At 35.6% G+C, this 23,440-nt stretch overlaps 1 protein-coding gene across 2 annotated transcripts in view; it reads left to right on the top strand.

The window, feature by feature from the left end:
- The first annotated feature begins 310 nt into the window (after nt 1-310).
- SUZ12 (SUZ12 polycomb repressive complex 2 subunit) overlaps nt 311-23,440 on the top strand; it is a 46,528-nt gene continuing 23,398 nt past the window's right edge. Inside the window, exons 1-6 of one of the 2 annotated variants that reach the window (XM_055332324.1) lie at nt 311-817; nt 3,287-3,333; nt 3,418-3,482; nt 7,880-7,948; nt 17,566-17,615; nt 20,840-20,925. In XM_055332324.1, coding sequence (XP_055188299.1) covers nt 544-817; nt 3,287-3,333; nt 3,418-3,482; nt 7,880-7,948; nt 17,566-17,615; nt 20,840-20,925 — 591 coding nt within the window. In that variant the 5' untranslated portion in view covers nt 311-543. The remainder of the gene's footprint in view (nt 818-3,286; nt 3,334-3,417; nt 3,483-7,879; nt 7,949-17,565; nt 17,616-20,839; nt 20,926-23,440) is intronic. The other variant, XM_055332332.1, reaches the window with a different exon arrangement.

Here is a 23,440-nt window from a genome sequence, read left to right as displayed (position 1 = left end):
GCGGCGACTGACGACGCTCAGAAGGCGAGAAACGGCTCTCCAAGCCGCTCGCTGGGTCCCTCTATCCCCACAATGCACCGGGGCCAGCAGGAAGGCCGCTCCGACCCCTAATTTTCCCGCGAATTCAGTTCAAAGAGGCGGCCGGGCCCGCGATCGGCAGCGCGCACGGGCCAACCAAGCCGCGCCTCCGCGAGAAGCGCCTCCGCGTGACTGACGGGAGAATCCGCGGGCCAACGGGCTGGGCGGCCGGGCGGCGCGCGCTCCCGCCGGCCAATCAGGACGCCGGGCGGGGGAAGTGGGCGGAGCGAGGCCAGGCTAGGGTGAGCGGCCTCCGGAGCGGAGCGGGGCTCTCAGGAGGAGACACTTTTTTTTCCTCCCTCCTTCCCTCCTCTCCTCCTCCCTTCCCTTCCCCTCTCCTCCCCTCTCTCCTCCTTCCCCCCTCGGTCCGCCGGAGCCTGCTGGGGCGAGCGGTTGGTATTGCAGGCGCTTACTCTCCGGGGCCGCCCGGCGGGTAGCTGGCGGGGGGAGGAGGCAGGAACCGCGATGGCGCCTCAGAAGCACGGCGGTGGGGGAGGGGGCGGCTCGGGGCCCAGCGCGGGGTCCGGGGGAGGCGGCTTCGGGGGTTCGGCGGCTGTGGCGGCGGCTACGGCGTCGGGCGGCAAATCCGGCGGCGGGGGCTGTGGAGGCGGCGGCAGTTACTCGGCCTCCTCCTCCTCCTCCGCGGCGGCAGCGGCTGGGGCCGCGGTGTTACCGGTGAAGAAGCCGAAAATGGAGCACGTCCAGGCTGACCACGAGCTTTTCCTCCAGGCCTTTGAGAGTGAGTGTGTTTGAGGCTTCGAGGGCAGGAATACCCCGTCTTCCAGCCTTAGGGGGCTGGGACACTCGTACTGGGCCCCCTTCCTCGCCGGGACCCGACTTGATTGGGGAGTGGAGGGAGGAATTGAGGGTGCCGGTCCCACTCGAGGGATTACGGTCAGGGGGGCCCGAAGTCGAGGTAGGGCCTCTGGGGTGCAGGTGAGGTTCTTGACCCCCCGAAGATTAGCGCACGAGCTTGGGCAGTGGGGCCCCACGTTAAGAGCAGCCTCCTTTTAGATGAGAAGGTTACAGTTGGACTGAGGATGCCGTCAGATCCCAAGACTAGTTCTTGATTTCTTTCATGTCTCTTCTTACTCTAGAAGTACAAGTGTTTCGGTTGTAGGTTTCGAGGAGCAGAATTAAGCCTGTGAAGTGATGAGTGCAGTAAAATCGACCAAATTGTCATTTGTCTGAAATGCTTTCGCACTAACTTGGTGCTGCATGTTAATATGGCACCTTTTGATGCTTCAGAACCTTTCAGATCTATCCGCCCATTCCACGAGTACATAAACTGAGTCCGGTTGTGCTTAAGCACCTTATCTTGAGACGACCTCGGAAATCTGCCCGCTGTACTTGTTTTAATTACGGGACGTTTTCTTATGTCAGTTTTGGCTTTTAAGGTCTTGTTTAAGGGGCGAAACTATGACTTGATTTGGAAAGGAAGCCAAGGTGTCTGGAAACAAACAATAGAATTTATTAAAATCAGCATGACTGTAAATAATCTCAACTGTCCTTTAATGAGTATTATACCCTGATTGTTTTCCTTTTTGCTTTTGTGTACGTTTTATAATTTGAATGATCGCTAATAGCTAAGTAACAAACTTGGAGAAACTCGGCTTTACCGCCGAATGTCTTTATTTACAATTTTATTGTGGCATATGTTTAAGGCATGGTATCAGCTGTGCTTGAAAAGACGTATTACATTGTTTAATACCCTTCTTTCATTCTCTCTGATTAGTGCTTCATGAAATTCTAATTGGAATTCAATACAAGGAATTTCAGTTTTTATTGAAACGAATATTGAACCTGCTTGAGAGAGATTCACAGTCTTTCTTTTGCTTAATCTACTTTGAAAAATCTGGAGTGCTTTAAATTGGAAAAATGGTGGAGAACTGAAGGCAGTGATGACAATAAACATACATGTTTGTACCCCTTCTAAGTTATCTTCTCCTTTTCGTTTGACAGTAAAAACTAACTGAAGATTAAGTGGAAATTTAAACATTTCTTTCTGTTATGAGAAGACAAATCTGCCAAGAAAGTTTAAGCTATTTTGCTTTCTGATGAGTCTACCTTAGAGGAGTAAGCTGTCCTTAAGTGCTAGATTTTGTCAACAAAACACCTTGTTTCTTCTCTAATATTAATCTTAATTTCTGGGAAATTAAAATGCTTTTACTGATATAGTCAGTTATCTTTAGTTCATTTTGATACTTCTTTATTTAGAGAAATGTAATACTGCTAAATCATTAAGGGAACTGGTATTGTATTTGTATATAAAATATATTTTTTATGTATAAAGGCAAAGGAACTTTAAACAACATTAAAAAGCCTAGGAATCTGTCAATTAATTAAAAAATACATGTTCAGGTAGTGTTTACGTATTGGAATATATGTAATACATTCAATATAAGTATTGAGCAAAATAGATAAAAACTTCAAGTATAACTAAATATTCATTGGAAATTTAAGCTACAGTTTGCATCTGAGTTCTTTCAGTATGGATTCACAATCATATCTGCATTAGGACATCTAGGAAACTTTTATTCTGTTTTGGCTTACTACAAATTTTTTAATATCTTTTTTAAAATTTTTTATTTATTTATGATAGTCACAGAGAGAGAGGGAGAGAGAGAGAGAGGGGCAGAGACACAGGCAGAGGGAGAAGCAGGCTCCATGCATCGGGAGCCCGATGTGGGACTCGATCTCGGGTCTCCAGGATAGCGCCCTGGGCCAAAGGCAGGCGCCAAACCGCTGCACCACTCAGGGATCCCTACAAATTTTTTAAAAGACCAGTTAAAAATCGAAAATTTCATTTTGTTGTTGAGCATCAATAAGTTCTTTTGCTGAATCTGGCTACCTTGTTTCGGCTACTTTTTGGGAGGAGATGAGTAACAGTTTAAATTAGCTAAATAATCAGTGTAATTACTCTTCAGTTCTGCATACAGACTAGTTTAAAAAGTTAGCTACCTTAGAAATGCAAGGCCTAAGCACAAGATTGAGGGAAACCTTTCATTTAAAATAAATGTAGATGAGTTTTGTGAATATAAGACATAGATTGAATGTTTTTTGATCTTACTGTGCGTACCAATTTTCTTGATGTCAATATTTAGTACATGATTTTCATACAGGTGATTGGTTTACATTGGTTATAACACTGACTGGACTGGTTATTTTCTTGAGAACTTAAGTAATCCTTTTGTTTCCTGTTACCTAGAACCAACGCAGATCTATAGATTTCTTCGAACTCGAAATCTTATAGCTGTAAGTAGTCAATAAAATTAATGAATATTTTTTTCATAAAATTTCATGCATTTAATTTTAACATTTCTAAAACTTTTTTTATAGCCAATATTTTTGCACAGGACTCTTACTTACATGTCTCATCGAAACTCCAGAACAAACATCAAAAGGTACATTTTGTGAATCTTATTTTGAGTTGATCACACGATATTAAAGTTGTGTTTTAAAGTACTATTTCTAATTAAAGATTAAATATGAAGACTGAGGTGAAAAAGTGGTTGAATTGGTTGCCAGGTGATTTTTTTCTAATAGTATCATTTTTATAAATCCTAGTTTATTACCATTTTTTTTTTCCTAATAGGAATGATTTAGTAGTGGAGTGAATGAAGTAATTTTACTGAATAATATTTTTACTTTGTGCTATGAGTTACTTTCAAGTTTGGTAGAAGTTGGGGGTTTAAATATCGAAGGGCTCAGGGAAATATCTTGAATAAGTAAATTTAGGTTAATTTTTAAACATTTCCTATATGTTCTAACAATAAAGAATTTGCTTCCATAATGATAGGTTCAGAAAGTTTCATTTTATGTCTTCGGTGGTGATCTTTCTAGAAAAGGAAATATTTCTGAAGTTAGTAGGTTGTGAGTGTCCTTAAAAAACAAGATAGTCTTAATTATCTAGTCTTCAAGTGGAGTCTGGAGGTGTCGATCAGAGCTTATTTTTATTTGTACATGTAATATGTAACCATATATAATTATGGAATGCTGGTTTCTTACCCTACATGAAAGATTATTGAGTATATCAAATGAACAATTTTAAGTTTAAAGGAGAGAACTTGTATTAAGCATCTGGTATTGTTAGTCTTAATTCACTAAAACCATTAAGCTATCCTGATAGACTTTGAAACCAAACTCCTTTGGAGACTCCTACTGATTACTAAGCATCATGTTTCCATAGCAAGACTTGGTTTAGCTTTATAAATATACCTAGGTGTATTTTGAAGGATTAAAATGTTAAAACCATTTGTCTCCTGGTAATCTTTCTGAACAGGGAGAGTGTGTGCGAGCGATTGCGTGCTTGTGTGCATTACATTTAATAGATGAAGCTTGCCAAGAGCCTAAATAACTAGGAAGAAGGTGATGGATTAGGCAAAAGAATTAAATTTGTCAGCTTTTTGCCTGTCTGTGCCATTATTTGATCAATGCCAGGGTTTAACAGACTTTTTCTGTGAAGGACCAGATAGTAAAGGACCTTGTGATCCAGGAGGCAGAATTCAGTTTATTAATTAGAATGTAGGTAGGTACTTATGCAAAGAAAGAGAAAACAAGTGTCTACAAATTTTTTGTTGATGAAGTTTAAAATACAATAATTGAGTACAGTATTTTGTAAGATCTGCCTACTAGTGAGAAGTGTGAGATTCTTATTTTTGTAGAATGGGAGGAAATGACATTTACCTTACTTGGGGTTTAGAGTTAGTGTTCTTTATCAAATCAATTGCAAATATTTATCCATAAAAATGATTCTTGGTTCACGGCTATGCAGAAACAGACAGTAGGCCAGATTTGGCCTATGGTCCATAGTGTGCTGATTTATTCTATAAAACTAGGAGAATTTTATTAAGAGGTAGTTAACTCTTTTCTCTAGTATTTTTAATAGGGAAGATCTGTTATTTAGGATGCCGCCTGATTTCAATTTAAAAGTGACTAAGTTTTTTGGGGGGTGGCTGGCTGTCCGTAGAGCATGCGATTTTTTATCTCAGAGTTTTAAATTCAAGCTCTATATTGGGTGTAGAGATTAAACTTTTTTTTTTTAATGATTAAGTTTTTTTCAAAGTAAGTTTGAGTTAATCCATAAATTAAAAAAATACATTTAATGTATTAAGTTAACATAAGTTCATTATTCTCCTGTCGTGTTTGTTTATGGGGCTATTTGTCTCATTGGATACATTTCTGTTGTCTGCTAATATAGGTGGAGACAGTTTTAAAAGCTTGGTAGCAGAAATTACTTTTCTTAATTTATTGCTCCTTAGGGAAAAAATTGTCTTTTGCAGAAATTTTGCAGCAGTTTACCAGCCAAGAAACATGTGAATCCCATAGTTTATTTCCATGCAAAAATGCATTAGGAGTCACTTAATACTTTTGTTATATATTGGGCTTATAAAAGACATTAGAACTAATTTTTAACAATTATACAGCTTGCATCCTCAAATGAATGCTGTTCTTTTCAAAGTAGTTGGTGACTTCGGAAGGTGGTGAATTTAGCCTAGTGATTGTGGTCTTCGTTAAACATGTTTTTGGGACTCCTTTTATAAAGTTGCTTTTAATATGATCCTTTTGCTCAAAATGATTTTTGGAACTCCGTTTTTACTGTTATAACAGCATAATACCCGTTGTTGGAATAAATATAGCATTCCCTTTGAAATCATCCACTCAGTTGTGATATTAATTCTGGTATGTTTATTAAACTCTCCTTGTACTTTAGTTTCACTTTATGGAGGTATTCAAATTCTATAGACTAACACAATATTGATACAGTGGAAATATTTGTGAGGAGAAGGCCATCTTTTATTGAATCCATTTTACTAGATTTCATGTAAACTGTTCCTGAATCCTCCGAAGAAAATTTCCTGGAATTTCTTGGATTTTAAACATATTCTCCTTTTTGATTATCTTTTAATAATCATTTCCCTTATTAAATCTGGGACTGTTGCAATACCTTTCTAAAGAACAGACATACTTGGTGCTGAGAGTGAGGCTGCTTTTGTATAGTTGCTTATGTGGTTTTGGTTTTTTCCTAAGGAAGACTGGATTGCCTTTATGATCTTACCTATTTCACATGGTTGTTAATATTCAACTTTCCTATGAACTTCTCCTATGCACACCTCCATAATTTTGGAAGAGATGAACCTTGTGACTTAGAGTCTTAACTTTTCTTTCTACAGGCAGGATTTCTTCTTAATCATTACATAAACATAAACATATTATTCTTAAAAGTTTCCAGTAACTTCACAACCTTCCTTAATAGTACATTTTCAGTATTTATAATGGAACGTTCTTTGCAACTAGCCTAAAATAATTCTACATTTTTCTTCTTTCTTCTCTCTTATCTGTGGAGAATGAAAAATGTATTGCCATCCTTCCTAAAAAGTACTACTTACTATGCTCTATTGAATGAAACTTTAATATTGAAGTTTTCAGTAACTCTAAAGGTAAAGAGAGAAGCTTTTTTTAAAAAAGATCCTTTGTTAATGGAAGGCTGTTTTTTCATCTGAACTGTAGATTGCATCTATTCTGCTCTTCCTATTAGTATTCTACTGTAATTTATTTACATTAACATTTCTCTGTGGGTGATGAACATAAGGAGGGCATGTGATGTAATGAGCACTGGGTATTCTATAAGACTGGTGACTCGCTGACCTCTACCTCTGAAACCAATAATACATTATCTTTAATTAATTGATTTTAAATAAACTTCAAAAGAACATTTCTCTACTGATAATTTTTTATAATAGTAGTTGAGTACAATAGTTGTTATTGAGGAATGAGCATATTAGTAATTTCTAGTATCTGAATTCAAGCTTTACAGAGTAATTTATGTGGAATACATTAAGCTTTTCATGTCTTAAGTTTGAAGAAAATAAGTATAAAAAAATACTCGTTTCCAATTAACAAATGCGGGTCTAGATTTCTAGCCTCTGTCTATAGGACAAGTATAATAGACCACCGTAAGAAGGCTTGTTTTAGAGTCAATTCATTCTGAAATTGCTTGGGAGCATGTGGAGGTTATTAATTTAAGTTTCTATTTTGTGGAAAATGTACTTTTTTCCTCTTAAACTTGTAAAGTTAAAAGCCAATAATCTTATGATTTGATGGGTACTATCCCCTAAACTTCAAAATTTTTCCATGATGGTTGTTGATATAGCCATCTCTTTAATATGACATATCATTTAATTTTAGCCATTGCTAGTAATCTTTGGCGATTTCTGTTAACTTCAGATATTTTTAATAAAATATCTTTTTTTATGTAATCATGCAACCAAATATTTGTCAGCTTACTTAATAGAAATAGATGAATGTTTCAAAAGATACATGGTTTGCATTTGTTTGGTTCAGTCCAACAGATGCTTGAATACTGTTCAAATGTAAGGTACTGATGCAAGCACTATGTGGCTTTCCTTGAAGAAAAGCAATCTCTGCCCTTCAGGAACTGAGGGTCTAGGAGGAGAAATACTATATTTATGCAAATTAACATTTATGAGACTAAATGTCAAAATAAATATAAGCCAGGTGTCATAGGTAAGGGGAAATCACTCTGGTTTGGGAATAATTACAAAAGGTTTTATGGAAAAGATAGCATTTGAGATGGGACTTGAAGGCTTGTCTACTGTATTATAACATATACTGTCTCAATGTAGTATTCATTGTTATGGCTAATCATCCACAATTTATCTTATTAAAAATAATCAAAATCAGATTTCCAACTTGCCTATTATGGTGACAATAAAGTGTAATCTTTTTTTTTTTTTTTCCCAGTTGAGAAGTGATTATTTTGTTTATCTGTTTCTTTCAGGAAAACATTTAAAGTTGATGATATGTTATCAAAAGTAGAGAAAATGAAAGGAGAGCAAGAATCTCATAGGTAAGATAACCTATCAGTTTACATTTAAGTGACATACTTGAGGAAAGAGGAAAAAATTATAGTGATCATTTCTCTAGTGATCACCCCAATATTGTAAGGAGTTAGAAGAAACCTTAGAGGTCAGTTGGTCCAAACTCATACATAAATCAGGAATTAATAGTTCTCTAGCATATATATTGCGGAGATCCCTTAAGCCTCATCTTGAATACCTCCAGCTCTGGGGACTCACTTTTCTTAGGCAGTTGTGTTCATTATTGTTTATCTCTATTACCAGATTCTTGCATTTTGACTCAAAATTTCTATAACTTATGCAGTTGGTATTAATCCTACTACCTCATGTAAGGAGGGATGGAGACTTGTATTTATGGTATACTTACTCTATGCTAGATGGTATGCCAGATGCTTCACAACATGACATTTCTTCTAAATAATTGTCTTCAAATCTGAAAGAGCCTCTCATTCCATCTTGTCCTTCCCCATATTTATACCTTTCAGTAAAAATATTCCTAACTTAATATTTGAAATATGTTCATCGCATAAGTTTCAGAAACTTGACCCTTTGGACAGAATCACATAAGTTTCAGAAACTTGACCCTTTGGACAGAATCTGTTTATTGTATGTTTTCAAATGTAATAACTCAGAACTAATCCCTAAAAGTTCTGACTAGCCTACTATCTGCCTAAGCTAGATAAGTAAACTAAAGAAAGTTGATAAGTAAACTAAAGAAAGTTGAGTATCATTCTAAAGAGATACAGGAACTTGGGTGGTATTTGTTTATTCATTGACTACTTTCAGGGAGAATACAAAACTAAAAGTACTAGATTTTTTAAAAATGAAGCTGGGAAAATTGCCATAATAGATTTTTGTCTCTTGAAAATTTAAATCATACCTTACCAATTTAGATAGGATGTACGCTGACTTGATACTTCATTTATGGTTTCTTATTTTAGTAACTGGTGTAAGATGTCATTTTTGCAGTTGCTTATATTTTAAGTTTGGCTTTTGAATTCAGTTATTTTGTTACTTGAATTGAAAAATCGCATTTTTAATTACGTGTCTTGCATTCTTGTAGGACTGAACTGTAATTTATATTTCCATGTCTAGGCAGTCTTGACTTGTAAATAAGCTATGATGGTCCATTCTAGAAGTTGAGATCCCAAATCTTTACCTAATCTATTACTGCTCAAGGAGTACCTTACAACATAGGGCTGAGAATGTTGTCAGTATGTGTACACTCTGTTGCTTGAATTTCTGTTCCAGATTCCTTGTCTGATCACCTATCCTAGACAGATCTCTTGGGATCCTCAGGGCCTTTTTTTACTGAAGTATAAGCTGTAGTCAGAATCTGATCCCTGAGCTTTCCTAATTCTTTTCTCCTGAACATTTTAATAGTTTGACCTGCAGGTCTTTCAGGGTTTGTGTAGGAAGGAAAAATAAACCAAGAAGAAAACTTAGCCCTTTTCTTGATCTTCCTCATCAAGATTTTATTGTTATCACCGCTAAATCTACTACTATCTCATTGGGACGTTTGCTTTAATAAATACTACTTTGCTTTCCTTAGAATGTGTGTTGTGAGGGAAACACGTAATACTGGTCAGTTCTCTGTGAATAATCACTCACTCAATAATTTTGTTCCTTTTGACCCGGTGCGTTCAACAGCTAGGCCAGTATTGTAACAGGTATTTTTAACTCAGAAGTTTCAGAGGGTTGCAAGAATTCTTTCCTATAATTTTGAAAAACAACTTTTTCAGTCTTCAGGATCCAGTTGAGACTAGTGAATTGGCCATTTCAACCCCCTAAGATTGATCTCTTTCTCTCTGTCTCTTTCTCTTAAAAAAATAAAATAAAATAACAGCCCTAACTATGTTGGAGCTGATCATGCTTAATGCCGAAGAAGGCACTTTAGGCTCCAGAGGTGTTGAGTTATTGTGCTAAGTGCTTCAGCATCCCCCCCCACAAGATCTTTATGAATTTCTCAGTGTCACTCCCAGAGTCACTAAAATGAATTGGGAGATTGCTTCGTTTTAAGTTTACCCCTAAGGCTGTGTATTATTAAATTACTTCAATGTATTTTTCATCTCCAATTAGGCATAATCCTGTTGTTCCATTAAACTTATCACATAGGATTATAAGAAATTTCCTAGACACCCAATGTGTCATTCTGGCACTATAAAACTTTAAAAAAAACTGTGGTCAAATTCTCTTAAAAGAGGACAAAATTAATCTTTGTTTTTCCTGACATCAATTAGTAGAAGTTAAATCATGCACAAAACATATCTATCTTCCATGTATATTTTTTATTCTGTACCGTCTCCGATCTTAATTCAATTTAGTTGGATCCTAGATTTGTTCAGCAGCAATAGTCTGGGAGTCTTCCATTGGAACTCATGTTGTTTGAACACTTCCAAATTTGTAATATCTTTACTCCTAGATCCCATGTATTTCATTCTCTAGAGTTCAGGGGAGTATCAAGATACACAAATGTAGTACTATAGCCCCAAAGTTAGAACAATCACCAGCCTGACCTATTTATGTCATTTGTAGTAACTTAAAAACCAGATCAAATTCCCAGCATTATCTGTGCAAAATGAAGTTGGTGTTCAAGGATCTTTTATTATTTTATATTCTAGAGCTACTATTGTCTTTACTCATCACAGAAATGGACAGAACTTATTAGGAGAAGCAACTGAAGGGGAAAAAAAGGACATTTCATAGTTTTTATTTCCTTAAGATGTCAGTCAATTTGTGGCAATAAGCCATATTTGACATTTGTAACCCTACCATCTATGAAGATTATTTCGTTTCTTGAAGAATGGCTTTCTGAAAACTTCATACCAGTTAGATTTTAGAAATTCATAGTGGTTGTACCTTTAGTCTCAAATTTTTCCTGCTGTTTCTTGCTTTTTGGTGTGATAGGGTATATTTCAAATGTCTTTATTTTCTTTTTAGAATGTTTGATGTAATTCCTCTTCAGTTCTTATTTCTGGCATTCCAATTTATTGTGGGTTTCAAATTTTTTGTGGGTCTTGACCAAGTACTATGGCTTGCTGGAATAAATCACTGGTCTGTCTGTAATTTTTTATCCTAGCAGGATCCCAGGAGTCTTTTGTGCTATTAGTACTACCAGTTTTAGAATTCTGTAGTCATAACTCCTTTAATTTCAAAGTGCATGAGCACTGGCTGAAAGGTAGCATGAAGAGATTTCCAAATTGGAGTTGCTTCCAGAAAGTATTTCCTGGGGCCAAGTGAGAAGCAAAATGTCTTTTCTCTCTTCCCCTTAATCATCATCCATTCCTGGTCCTCTGTTAGCAGCTAGAAAAATCCCCTCAAAAGATACCAGCACTAGAGCTTTTACTAGGGACATTTTCAAGCCAGTATTTTAGTAGATAACATAAATTGCCTTTCATCACTTCTTATTGTTGTTACCACCAAAGCTTTTGAATTAATAATCTTTATTTTCTAAGCATCTTTTGTATAAAGAAGTCCAGATCTTTTTTTTTTTCTTTTCCCCCCTAAGAGTCCAGTTTTTTTTTAGTGTACCAGGTCCAGAACTCTGTTCTAGTGCTGGGGATATAATAGCAAAACTCATGAAGACCTTGCCTTTCTGGAGGAAAAAGATAAATTTCATAATATGTACAATTGTAAAATAATTGCTAGGAAAGAAAAATATAGGGAAACAATGTATGAAGCAGGTGCACCAGCTCTTGTTTGAGATGTTGGATTTGGGAATAGTGATGGTCAAGAGGGCTTCCTTAAAAAAAGGAGCTGAGATATGAAGATGAATATAGGAGTAAAATATAGGACCAAGAGGGTGAAAAGATAGGTGATTCTAAATAAAGAGAATATTTCAGGTACGACATTTGAGGCCGGAGTAGCCGAGTAGAAAGAATAAGGAGAGTGGCATTAGATAAGGCTAGAGCAGATGGCCATGGCCAGATCATGCAGAGCCTTGTAGGCTATTTAAGCATATTCGTCTTTATCCCAAGAAAGTCATAAATTACTTTAAATAGATATATTGAATTAATGGGATTTCCCTACCATTCTCTTTAGTAGATTTAGCTGCATTTTTTAAATTTAAGGCTGCTTCTTAATTGTATGTCTTTTCTACCGTTCATAAGATCTGAGATGTTTCTCCCCTTTCTCTTTTTTTAACAATCTTGTATTGGACACAGGTTTTGAAATTATTTTTAAATCAGCATCTTTGGGCAGCCCTGGTGGCTCAGTGGTTTAGCGCCGCCTTCAGTCCAGGCCATGATCCTGGAGACCCGGGATCAAGTCCCACCTCAGGCTCCCTGCATGGAACCTGCTCCTCCCTCTGCCTGCATCTCTGCCTCTCTCTTTCTCTCTCTCTCTCTCTCTCTCTCTCTCTCTCTGTGTGTCTCTCATGAATAAATAAATAAAATCTTTAAAAAAAAAAATCAGCATCTTTTCATGTTTGAGTTTTAGTTGTTTCTCTTTCAGAACCTGAGCCATGGATTCTTTTTACATACTTAATCCTAAAGGTGCCTTATCAGTTGCTACTGAACATGTCTGATTCTTAAAATCTTAAGTGTTTAAAAACAGGCTTTTATGATGTTTCTGTTTATATAATCTTTGGGTTTACAATAATTCCTTTATGTTTTGTTTATTATACTTCTAGAAGGGGATTTATTTATTTGTAAAGGACTCCCTCCCCTCATTCAACTTTATCTTCTCATTACAAAATGTTTCCCATTCTTGTGTCTGAATCTTGGAAGAGAGGCTGGATTCCCAGAATAATGGGATTGAGGTAGTCACCAATTTCTCAGTTTGTTTGTTTATTTATTTATTTATTTACTTATTTACTTATTTATTATTTTTTTAAGGTTTTATTTATTCATGAGAGAGAGAGAGGCAGAGACACAGGCGGAGGGAGAAGCAGGCTCCACTCAGGGAGCCCAATGTGGGACTCGATCCCGGGACTCCAGGACCACTCCCTGGGCCAAAGGCAGGCGCTAAACCGCTGAGCCACCCAGGCATCCCAGTTTCTCAGTTTTATGCATGATAGCATTAAATGTATAAGAAAAGTTAGGTAACTAACTTCTAAGAGTGTAGACGCCAAATAGCTTATCCTATTTTGAAGTAATAGAGCCATAACTCTAGAAATGAAGCCTTAGATTAATGTGTATAAATTAGAGGCACTAATCTTGGTCTCTTTCCAGCCTGAAAACTTGGTCTTTCAGTGAGATCTGGCTCTTCTTAAAATTTGAGTTTCCTCCATGGATGTCATTTCAAAATATTAGTCCCTTATGAGTTTAAATTTACTTAACCTCATTCTGCGGACAGCTTTAGAGTTGTTAGAAGTTTATGCTTGGAATCTTACCTCAAAATTTTAGATTCCTTGCCTAGTTTCCTGTTGCCCCATTGCTTGCTTTCTCAGAAGATATGGATAGGGAATCTATCACAAAGATGAACCAAATCCTTATCTGGTATCTGATCTTGATGAAGTTACATCACATGCAGCCTAAAACCAAATAGGCCTGACCAGTCTTACATGTTTCTTTCCCTTCCATTCTAATTCAGCTTTAACAATTAAGATGTGAATATGGTAGCCACATGAGAGGGAAGATGGTAAATCAGAAAGGGAAAGAAAATTGCCCTTTTTTCTTGAATGAAGCCACCCTGGAAGAGAGCAGCTAGGCCTCATTGTTAGATTTTATTCTAGGTACTTTTAGGAAGGGGAGTTAGAGGGAAAATTGTGCATAGTAAATCACATTCACAAAGTTGTTTTTTAAGTTAGTTAATTGAAATAGGAATTAAAAATATATATATATATTTATACATGAGAGACACACCAAGAGGTCTAGAGACATAGGGGTGGGGAGCCCCATGCAGGACTCAGTCCTGGGACCAAGGCAGAGAGACGCTCAACCACTGAGCCACCAGGTGTCCCTAGAATTCCTTTTTTCTTCTCTTCTCTTCTCTTCTCTTCTCTTCTCTTCTCTTCTCTTTTTTCTTTCTTTTCTTTCTTTCTTTTCTTTCTTTTCTTTCTTTCTTCTTTCTTTCTTCTTTCTTTCTTTCTTTCTTACTTTCTTTCTTTCTTTCTTTCTTTTTGATTTTATTTATTTATTTATGAGAGACACAGAGAGAGACAGAGACACAGGCGGACAGAGAAGCAGGCTCCATGCAGGGAACCTGATGTGGGACTCGATCCCGGGTCTCCAGGATTATGCCTTGGGCAGAAGTCGGCACCAAACTGCTGAACCACCCGCCTGCCCAAAGAATTCCTTTTCTTAAAGAAAGTGTTAGAATGATAGCCTAATGTGCTTTTATCTCTTTTAACTTAGAACATACCATGTAAAACTGTGTCTCAAACCACCTGTGGTGAAGGACCTTTGTGTTTAATTTTCCGTCTTTCATAGATCGGTATTTTTGTAAGTATACTTACCGATCACAAGCTTGGATGTTATGGGAATGTTAAATTTCTATAAACTGTTTAAGTCTTACTCTTAGCTTCTTACCTTGTTGTGGAATGGTAACAAGTTCCCCAAGAGACCTCAGTTTGCTGACCATATATTGAGTAGCACTAATTTAAATTATTTTCTGGGGTAGATCAATCTAAAATGCTTCTGGCATTTTAGAGTTGGAGCTTAGAACCACATTTTCTATAAAAACAATGTAAATAATACTATAAGCACTACAGTGTAATGGCTCATGATCCCTGACCTTAAAAATCTGTTACTCTAGGAGCACCTGCCTGGCACAGTCGGTAGAGTATATGACTCTTGATCTCTGGGTCATGAGTTTGAGTCCCACATTGGACAAAGAGTTTAATTTAAAAACAACAACAAAAAAATCTTACTCTGGGAGGACATCGCTATTCTTATGAAAAGTATTTGTTGAGTGCCTTTGTGTAAGACACTGCTAGGTATAGGGACACTGATGTAATAAAAAGATTGTCAAAAGGGAATATGTGTAAAAAAGGTGACAAAAAAGTGGTAAATACTAGTACTTGAGATTAAGCTGTGATCATTAAGCTCTGAAATGTTTGGGGATGGGGCCATTGTAGAAGAGGGAGAGAGTACTTTGATGGATACTTTATTATTTTATGCAAGCCTGATAATCTTAAGAGGTCATTTTCTCATTTTATAGATAGAGGTCACAGCTACTAACTGGAGCCAGAACTTAAACTTGGATTTTTCTGTTTTACCATTCTGTCCTGTTTTCCTCTGTAGGGCTTTAGGAGCCATATTATAGATACCAATTAAACAAAAGATTGGCAGTTGGGGACTCACTGGAAAATTTGAAGAGAGGAGTAATACTTACAGAATGGGGTTTTAAAAAGAAAACCTGGCTGCGGTATATAGGTTTAACTCAAGCAATTAAGAATAGGATAGATTGGTTGTGACTAATGGATTGTCTTCTAATATGTGGAAAATACAGAATGTTCCTCTTTGTCTTCAGTTATGTTTTGGAGTTTTGCTAATTCTGCTTTGTAAGATGACATTTATGGAACTATTTTTATAGGAGAATGCTAGTCATCTTTTAGTAAATGGCATCTAGATTTTGTAGATGGCAGATACACTTTTTAAAAGCAGCTTTGGGTATAACATTCAGTAAAATACACCCACTTACGTATATAGTTAGTGGGCTTTTTTTCTTTTTTTAAGATTTTATTTATTTATTCATGAGACACAGAGAGAGGGGCATAGACATAGGCAGAGGGAAAAGCAGGCACCATGCAGGGAGCCCGACTTGAGACACAGTCCCGTGCCAAAGGCGGGGCTAAACCACTGAGCCACCCAGATTCCCCTATAGTTACTGTTTGGACAAATGTATACAGTTATATAACCATAACCTCAATCAAGATATAGAAATGTTTCCATCATTTTGAAAAATTCCTTTGGGCCTCTACAGTCTGTCCGCTTGATACACTTTTTGAGATATGAGTTATATGCATTTAGATTCAGTCTCTTTGGTTCTGAGTTTTGACAACTGCACACAGGTAACAACCACCACAATCAAGATAAAGGTTTCTAAAAATTTCCTCATGCCTCCTTTTATGGTCACCTCTCCTCTTCCCCACTTTTTTTTTTTTTTTTAAGATTTTACTTACTCATTTGAGAGAGAGAGAGACAGAGACAGAGCAGGAGCAAGAGGAGGGGCAGAAGGAGGGAGAGGAGAAGGAGAAACAGATTCCCCGCTGAGCAGGGAGGCTGACAATGGAGCTTGATTCCAGGACCCGTGGATCCTGACCTTAGCTGAAAGCAAACCCTTAACCATCTGAGCTACCCAGGTGCTCCCCTTCCCCACTCCTTATGTTTTTAAAAAATATATCTGATTCATGTCAAAAAGTAATATATATGAATTTCCTGTTTTTAAGAATCCCATTGTGTACCATTTTTATTTTGTTGATGTTTAAGTTCCAGTTATTCTTCATTTTCCCTCTTACTTACGCTTTCAAAACCCTGCTTAGTCCTTTCCATTTCCACCCTCCCATAGTCATTTTGTCCTCTGCTAATATTCTAGTGTGCTTTTCTTAGTACTGTTCTGGAAACGCCCTTTGAGACCCCCTGTCCTGTAGTTTTTTTAGCGTACAGTTCTTAGCTTACCTGAGTAAGAAGATAGAGGCACCATCACATCTTCTGTTGAAGGATCATTGTCTTCTCTAAGAAAGAGAAGGATCTTGGACAGAGTTAGAAAGCTAACTTCTTTATAATATATTCTTATTTTCAATCATTACTTGCTCCTTAAAACTCTCTTGCTTCAATGTCTTTACATAACTCTTCCTCTCTGATTATAAGAATGACTAGATTGTCACCATCATTTTAAAAAGTACAGAACCGTACCCTCATTGATCCTTACTGCCTTTTACACTAGTACATGTTTTAAGTGAGGAATCAGTATTGCTTCCATTTCCCCAACATCTGTGCTCTCTAGATCTCTATAATCTGACATCTGTCTGTATCACACAGCAAAAACTATGTTCTAGAAATTTATGAATGGTTCTTGATCAACTAATAGATTGCTCTCTTTTGCAGTTTAAAGATACTACAGAAGCCTGGATGTTTCTGCTTATTTTGTCTCATCTTAATAGTTTTTCCATTGTTAGTTGATAATTTTCAAAGCAAAAGGATCCATGTAATTTATGCTTCATTTTCCATTGCTTCTAAAACTTAGTGAAAATGACATGTTGAAACAATAGATCACAAATCTATAGCAGATCTCTAATTGTATATTTCACCCTTAATGAAAGAAGAAAGTGTTGGTTCCTGCATCATTTGCTAAAGGATTGAATTTTCATAGCTTTAAAATATTTAAATACTTTTGCCTGAATTCAGCTACCTTTACCAAAATTTTCTTTTGAGATGTGAGAAGGGAAATGTTTCCACTTTTTATAGGTAGAGTACTAAAGCACAGTAAATTATCTTGCCTCTCATTTGGTGATCTCTTTTTTTCTGACTTCTTTGTTTTTTGTGTGTGTTGTAATGTTTTGTTTTTGTTTTTGTCTGTAGACCACATGGAGTCATAGGCTTGCACAGAATTAAGAATAAAAAGATGAAGCATTTATAAATTAGCTGAAGTAACTTAGATTTAAAGTTTAGGGCTATTTTTATTATAGAACATTAAAGTGATAATTGTTTTGTTTGTTTTTTAGCTTGTCAGCCCATCTGCAGCTTACATTTACTGGTTTCTTCCACAAAAATGGTATGTACTTAAAAGTAAATATATTGGCATTTTAACAGCAAAATGCCTTTGCGAATATAAAAAAGGAAATTATTTTTTTGTGTGTAAATATTTATAAAATTATACTTAGTGGGAAAAAATACTGATTCTGATAATTCGGTTTCTCTTTAGTTGACTTCAACAATTCCAATTATTGCTTTATGTAATCAGCGATGAGATGTGGAAGATGTAACTTTCACCTCTTTAAACTTTTAAAGTAGTGTTCTTAAATTTTAGTGTGTGTAGAAACATTCTGGCAGTTTGTTTAAAATATTATACCTGGACAAAGATTCGGATCTAGTAGGGTTTTGGTGAACGTTAGGAGTCTGCATTTTAATAAAGCACCAGGATAATTCAGAAGTAGGTTGTCTGTGGAACAAATTTTTAAAAACTGCCTTTAAAGGTTTTGTAGCTGGACCTTATACATAAAATCTTGATATAGCCCAGTCTCCTTATTGCTTTCCTGCTATTTACATTTTAAGTACATTTTGAAATTGTTAAAATTATTCGGTATTGTGTGTGATCATACTTGAAGGTAATTGTTTCCTGCATGTGGCTTATATCTAAAATGAAATTCCAACTCTTATCTCTAAACTAATACTTTAAAAAAAAATAAACTAATACTTTTTATTTTTGAGGACACTAAGTTGCTAAAAAAAAAAAAAGGCAGCTACATAACATTGTTACCCAACTCAAAGTCATCATCCTTCCAGCGTTTATAACTTAGAAACTATGGGAAAATCTTTTCAGTACCATTTCTTAGATTTTGCAATTTTTTATTTCCAATATTTTTTAACTTTAATTGTCTTAGAACCTGAAATAGGTGAATTCTCCGCTGAGTAGAATCCTTTCTGTATGAACATTTTTAGTTGATGGTATTGGGTCATATATATATTTTTTAATACAATAATAATACAAATAACCACTGCTACTAATGGGATATATCAACATGTTAGATATTTCACAAAGAAAAGTTGATACTTAACTAAAAGAGGTAAAACCATGCTAAAATCAGTTGGTTTCAGAATGGAGAGAAATGCTACCTAATCCATCTTTAGTTATCATTTAATGGAATGAAATCTTTTAAGAAAACATGTCAAGGTGATCGATCATCCTTAGTATTTAGTAAGAAACAAAGTTTAGTAATAATATGGTTGTATTAGAACAATTTGATAACTAGTCAGGTTTTTATGTAAGAAGTTTGAAATCTGGTTATCTCTCTCTTAGCAGCTAATGTAATGTAACTTCTAGTTTTGCCTTAGATTTGATCCATTTTTATATAGAAATAAACTGAACAGCATTTTTATGTCTTTTTCTAAATTACAGTCGTTTTATAGAGTCCTTATTTCTAATCATTTTTTATACTTGGTTTTCTGTGGTACTTTTAAAGTACATGGACTCTAATACTTTGAAGCTTACAGTTTGAATATTATAGGTTCATTAGCCTTTTGTTCCCAGGGATATACATAAAACATATGTAAGTTATCCATAACTGAAATTGAGGATGGATATTTATTGAATATTTACTAATTAATATTTATTGTTACTTGATTAATATTTAAGTTGAATTTTAGTTGAAGTAGTTGAAATTAATTGGAGAGTAGTCTGATCAAATTTTTTTCCGTCTACATGACAAAATATAGAGTTCAAAATTGCTCAAATTCACTTGAAGTTCTTATTTTTTCTTGATGTTACTGAAGTAAATGAGAAAGTAAACTCTGTTGATACTTCTGTTTCCAGAAAATAATTTCCCATTATAACTTTGAAAATTAGTGGAAGTTGGGAAGAAGCAGCTATATTGACTCTCTTGTCTAATCAAGGTATATTTGTAGTTATTTTTTTAAGAAATAATATTTTTAAGAAATCAAGATAGAAAACCAACATCAAGACTCCTAAAATCTGATTATTTTTCCTTTTGTTTTTAAATGAAGACCTTTGTTTAGCTATTACTACTTGAAACTGCTTAGAAATAATACACAAAGATTATTAGGGTACTATTTTCGTGGTGAGTATGGTTTGGAGAGTATTTTTGTTACTGCATTTTATTTTTATTTATTTATTTATTTTTTTGTTACTGCATTTTAAATACTGAATTTTTTTTCCCCTGTATTAAAGTTTTTTTAATCCTGAATACAACTTTCAAAGAGACTGATTCAAATGTATTTTATGCACACACCTTGATACAAAGAATGGTTTTAAGTAGAAAAAAGCATCCAAAATCTCAGAACAAAAATTATTTTATTTTTATGTTAGTGGATTTATCTACTGTAGTAGTTTTATATATTATTGAAACCTAGTGATGATCGATTAAATAGTTTGAACTATTAATAATGCCTTTGGGATTAAAAGCAAGTTATAGAGAAGTACTCTAGAACTTAATTTGCAAAAGCTTTTGTCAGTAAATTGATAATTAAAATTAAAATCCATAAACTTTGTAAACCGAGAGATTCCCCTAGGTGTAGTAAATAATATCCTAAGCTTAGCTGTCCTGCTTAGGCTTTAGAGAAATTCTAGGGAAAAGATAAAAAATTAGCTACCTTTCTTATGAAATGATAATATAATTGTTTATGTAACTTTTGCATGAAATCCATATTTTAATCCCTTTGATCACAAGTCCTAGACAAATAACTTTTTGGTTTGATACCAGTGTGCATTCAAAATGAAACATACATAATAGTGTAACTAGTTCAATTTAAGTGTATCTTAAACTAAGTAATTTTTCTAATAGATTTTGGGACAAGGAAAAAAATATAAATGTTTATTTTGTGTATGGTTGTCTTTCTTGAATATTTCATTTGTGTTTTCTGCCAAGAAGCTTTAACTGTATTTGTCAAAAATACTTTTGACTGGCAGTTTATTATAGTCTTATTATCATAAATGTTAAATCTTTATAGCCATGTAATCAGTAAATGTTTTTAGTGTTAATTAAAATAATTGGACATCTTATTTGATCAAAAGAAAATCACAGTATTGTAGGAAGGTAATTATAGTTGTATTGTGAAAGGTTTATTTAAATGACTTTATATATAAGGACTTAAAGAGTTTGCTGCAAATTTGGAACTGATTTGGGGGGGGAAATGAGTAAACTTCTGAGAAGTCACCATAGGAATAGGAAGTCTTTTTGTTTTCCCAGACTTCTTAGGAAAATGAATACAACGTTTATATTTTTAAACAAAAACATTTTAAAGTATTGATTTTCTATTTAGATAAGCCATCACAAAACTCAGAAAATGAACAAAATTCTGTTACCCTGGAAGTCCTGCTTGTGAAAGTTTGCCACAAAAAAAGAAAGGTAACATATACAATATTGGTAGATTATGTGGAATAATTTTTTAATTGAGTATGTTCATGCATATATATCGTGATTTTAAATCTTGAAAGCCTTTTTTTAAAAAACAATTTATGTTTTTTTTTTTTTTTAAGATTTTATTTATTCATGAGAGAGAGAGAGAGAGAGAGAGAGAGGCAGAGACACAGGCAGAGGGAGAAGCAGGCTCCATGCAGGGAATGCGATGCGGGACTCGATCCCGGGTCTCCAGGATCACACCCTGGGCTGCAGGCTGCACTAAACCGCTGAGCCACCGGGGCTGCCCCAATTTATGTATTTATTAGAGAGAGCATTTTGGGGGTGAGGACAGAGGGAGAGGGTGAGAAAGAGTCCCAAGCAGACTCTGAAACGAGCACGGAGCCCAAGGCGGGGCTTGATGGCACAGCCCTGAGATCACAACCTGAACTGAAACAAAGAGTTGGACACCCAACCAACCAGCTGTGCACCTGGGTGCTCCAAACCTTGAAAGCTTTTAAATATGTTGATGGCTGAAATTATAAAACTGATAGTCTTTTTTGTCAACCTCCCAGATCTTCGTGTTTTTTCTGGACTGGCTGAGGTATCTGCATAAAACTTTGTCCTAAGGAGTTTGATGATGAAGGGAAGAAGGTATCTTTTAGCATCTTAACATAAATTCAGTTGCATCCCTGTCACTTCAATCTCTTAGCTTATGTTTTAGAAATTTGTACCAATTAAAATGTAAATAAGGGCTGAGAGTTTTTCCCAAAAGGATTACTTTTTGTAACATTACTTTCAGGCAGAGAAATTCTGTTGCCATTATTATCAGCCATTGACTTATTAATACATTGCCTCAGATTTTTACTTATAAGGTGAAATCATTTCACCATAGAAACACATGTTAGGGTAGTTAAATTTCCTCACCAATCCACTAAACCCCACAGATACACTTTTAGTAGCCTCATGATCTTGGGTATTTTAAGATTAGGAATGATCTGTATAGGGGCACTTGGATGGGTCAGTTGGTTAAGCGTCTGCCTTTGGCTCAAGTCATGATCCCCGGGTCCTGGGATTGAGTCCTGCATCAGGCTCCCTGCTCAGTGGGGAGTCTGCTTCTCCTTCTGCCTTATGTGTCTGCCTTTCTATGTTTCTTATGAAAAAATAAGTAAAATCTTTTTAAAAAAGAAAAGGAATGACCTGTATAGAGGTTCCTGTTGCTGATGTTCTTCCAAAATCATAGTAAAGTAGCACAGGGCTTGAGCACTTTTAGAGCACTGGTATAGAGTAGACTAAGGTGATGATAGACAACAGCGTAAGTATATATTTAAAATTTCAAAGTTAAGAAATACCATTCCCGACTCCCATGCAATCCCCATACAGATGATAAGCAGTGATGTGAACATTCTTGAAGATTCAGGCAAAATAAGTGAATAAAACTATAATGTCCTTTTTGTGTTTCAAAAAATAGGTGTAAACATTTGCTTGGAAGGATATATACAACCAGCTGCTAATATTAGTCATCTTTGGAGTATAGGACCTAGGGGAACTGGGGGAAACTTTAAATATTTCTCATTTTATACTCTTTTGTAGAGTAGATTTTTTTTTTAAGATAATAAGAATGTATTCTGTTTTCAAAAAGAAGCTACCATTTGTTATAAAGGTCTTCACATCTTCCAGTTTTTCAGCTCTTTAAGCATAACTAGTTCTATAATTACAAAACATTCATAAGATGAAAATAATTGCTTCTGTTAAACATTTAAATATATGGATTTACCGTTTTATAACATTGATAGTAGTATTACTATAATGCTTTTCATTTCTTTTTTTTTTTTTTTTTAATTTATGATAGGCACACAGTGAGAGAGAGAGGGGCAGAGACACAGGCAGAGGGAGAAGCAGGCTCCATGCACCGGGAGCCTGACTTGGGATTCGATCCCGGGTCTCCAGGATCGCGCCCTGGGCCAAAGGCAGGCGCCAAACCGCTGCGCCACCCAGGGATCCCCATGCTTTTCATTTCTAATGGTCATCAGTTATTTTGTTAAAATAGAAAATTTAAGGCAAAATATTATTAATTTATATGATCTTAACATTTTAAGCTTGGTGTTAATTCCATATTTCTAATTTAAAATACTTCAAATGACCATCAGCTAAATATTAGATACACTAATTTTTATTTTCATTATTTTCATTATTTTCATTATGTTGGAGAAATCTTCAATTGTTAATATTTGGTATATAGCTATTCCAAATTTTCTTTTTGCTTTGTCACAACTTTCAGAACTATGGTTAGGATTTTATTTTATTTTTTAAGTTTTATTTTATTTTTTAAAGATTTTATTTATTCATGAGAGAGAGAGAGAGAGGCAGAGTCACAGGCAGAGGGAGAAGCAGGCTCCATGCAGGGAGCCCGACGTGGGACTTGATCTCAGGTCTCCAGGATCAGGCCCTGGGCCGAAGGCAGACGCTAAACTGCTGAGCCACCTGGGCTGCCCTATGGTTAGGATTTTAGCATGCTATTTGG

Source organism: Nyctereutes procyonoides, unplaced genomic scaffold (assembly GCF_905146905.1).
Source record: "Nyctereutes procyonoides isolate TBG_1078 unplaced genomic scaffold, NYPRO_anot_genome, whole genome shotgun sequence".
In the NCBI taxonomy this organism is placed as follows: Eukaryota; Metazoa; Chordata; class Mammalia; order Carnivora; family Canidae; genus Nyctereutes; species Nyctereutes procyonoides.
Note: the sequence above shows the minus strand (reverse complement) of the source record. Positions and strands in the feature narration are given on the sequence as shown.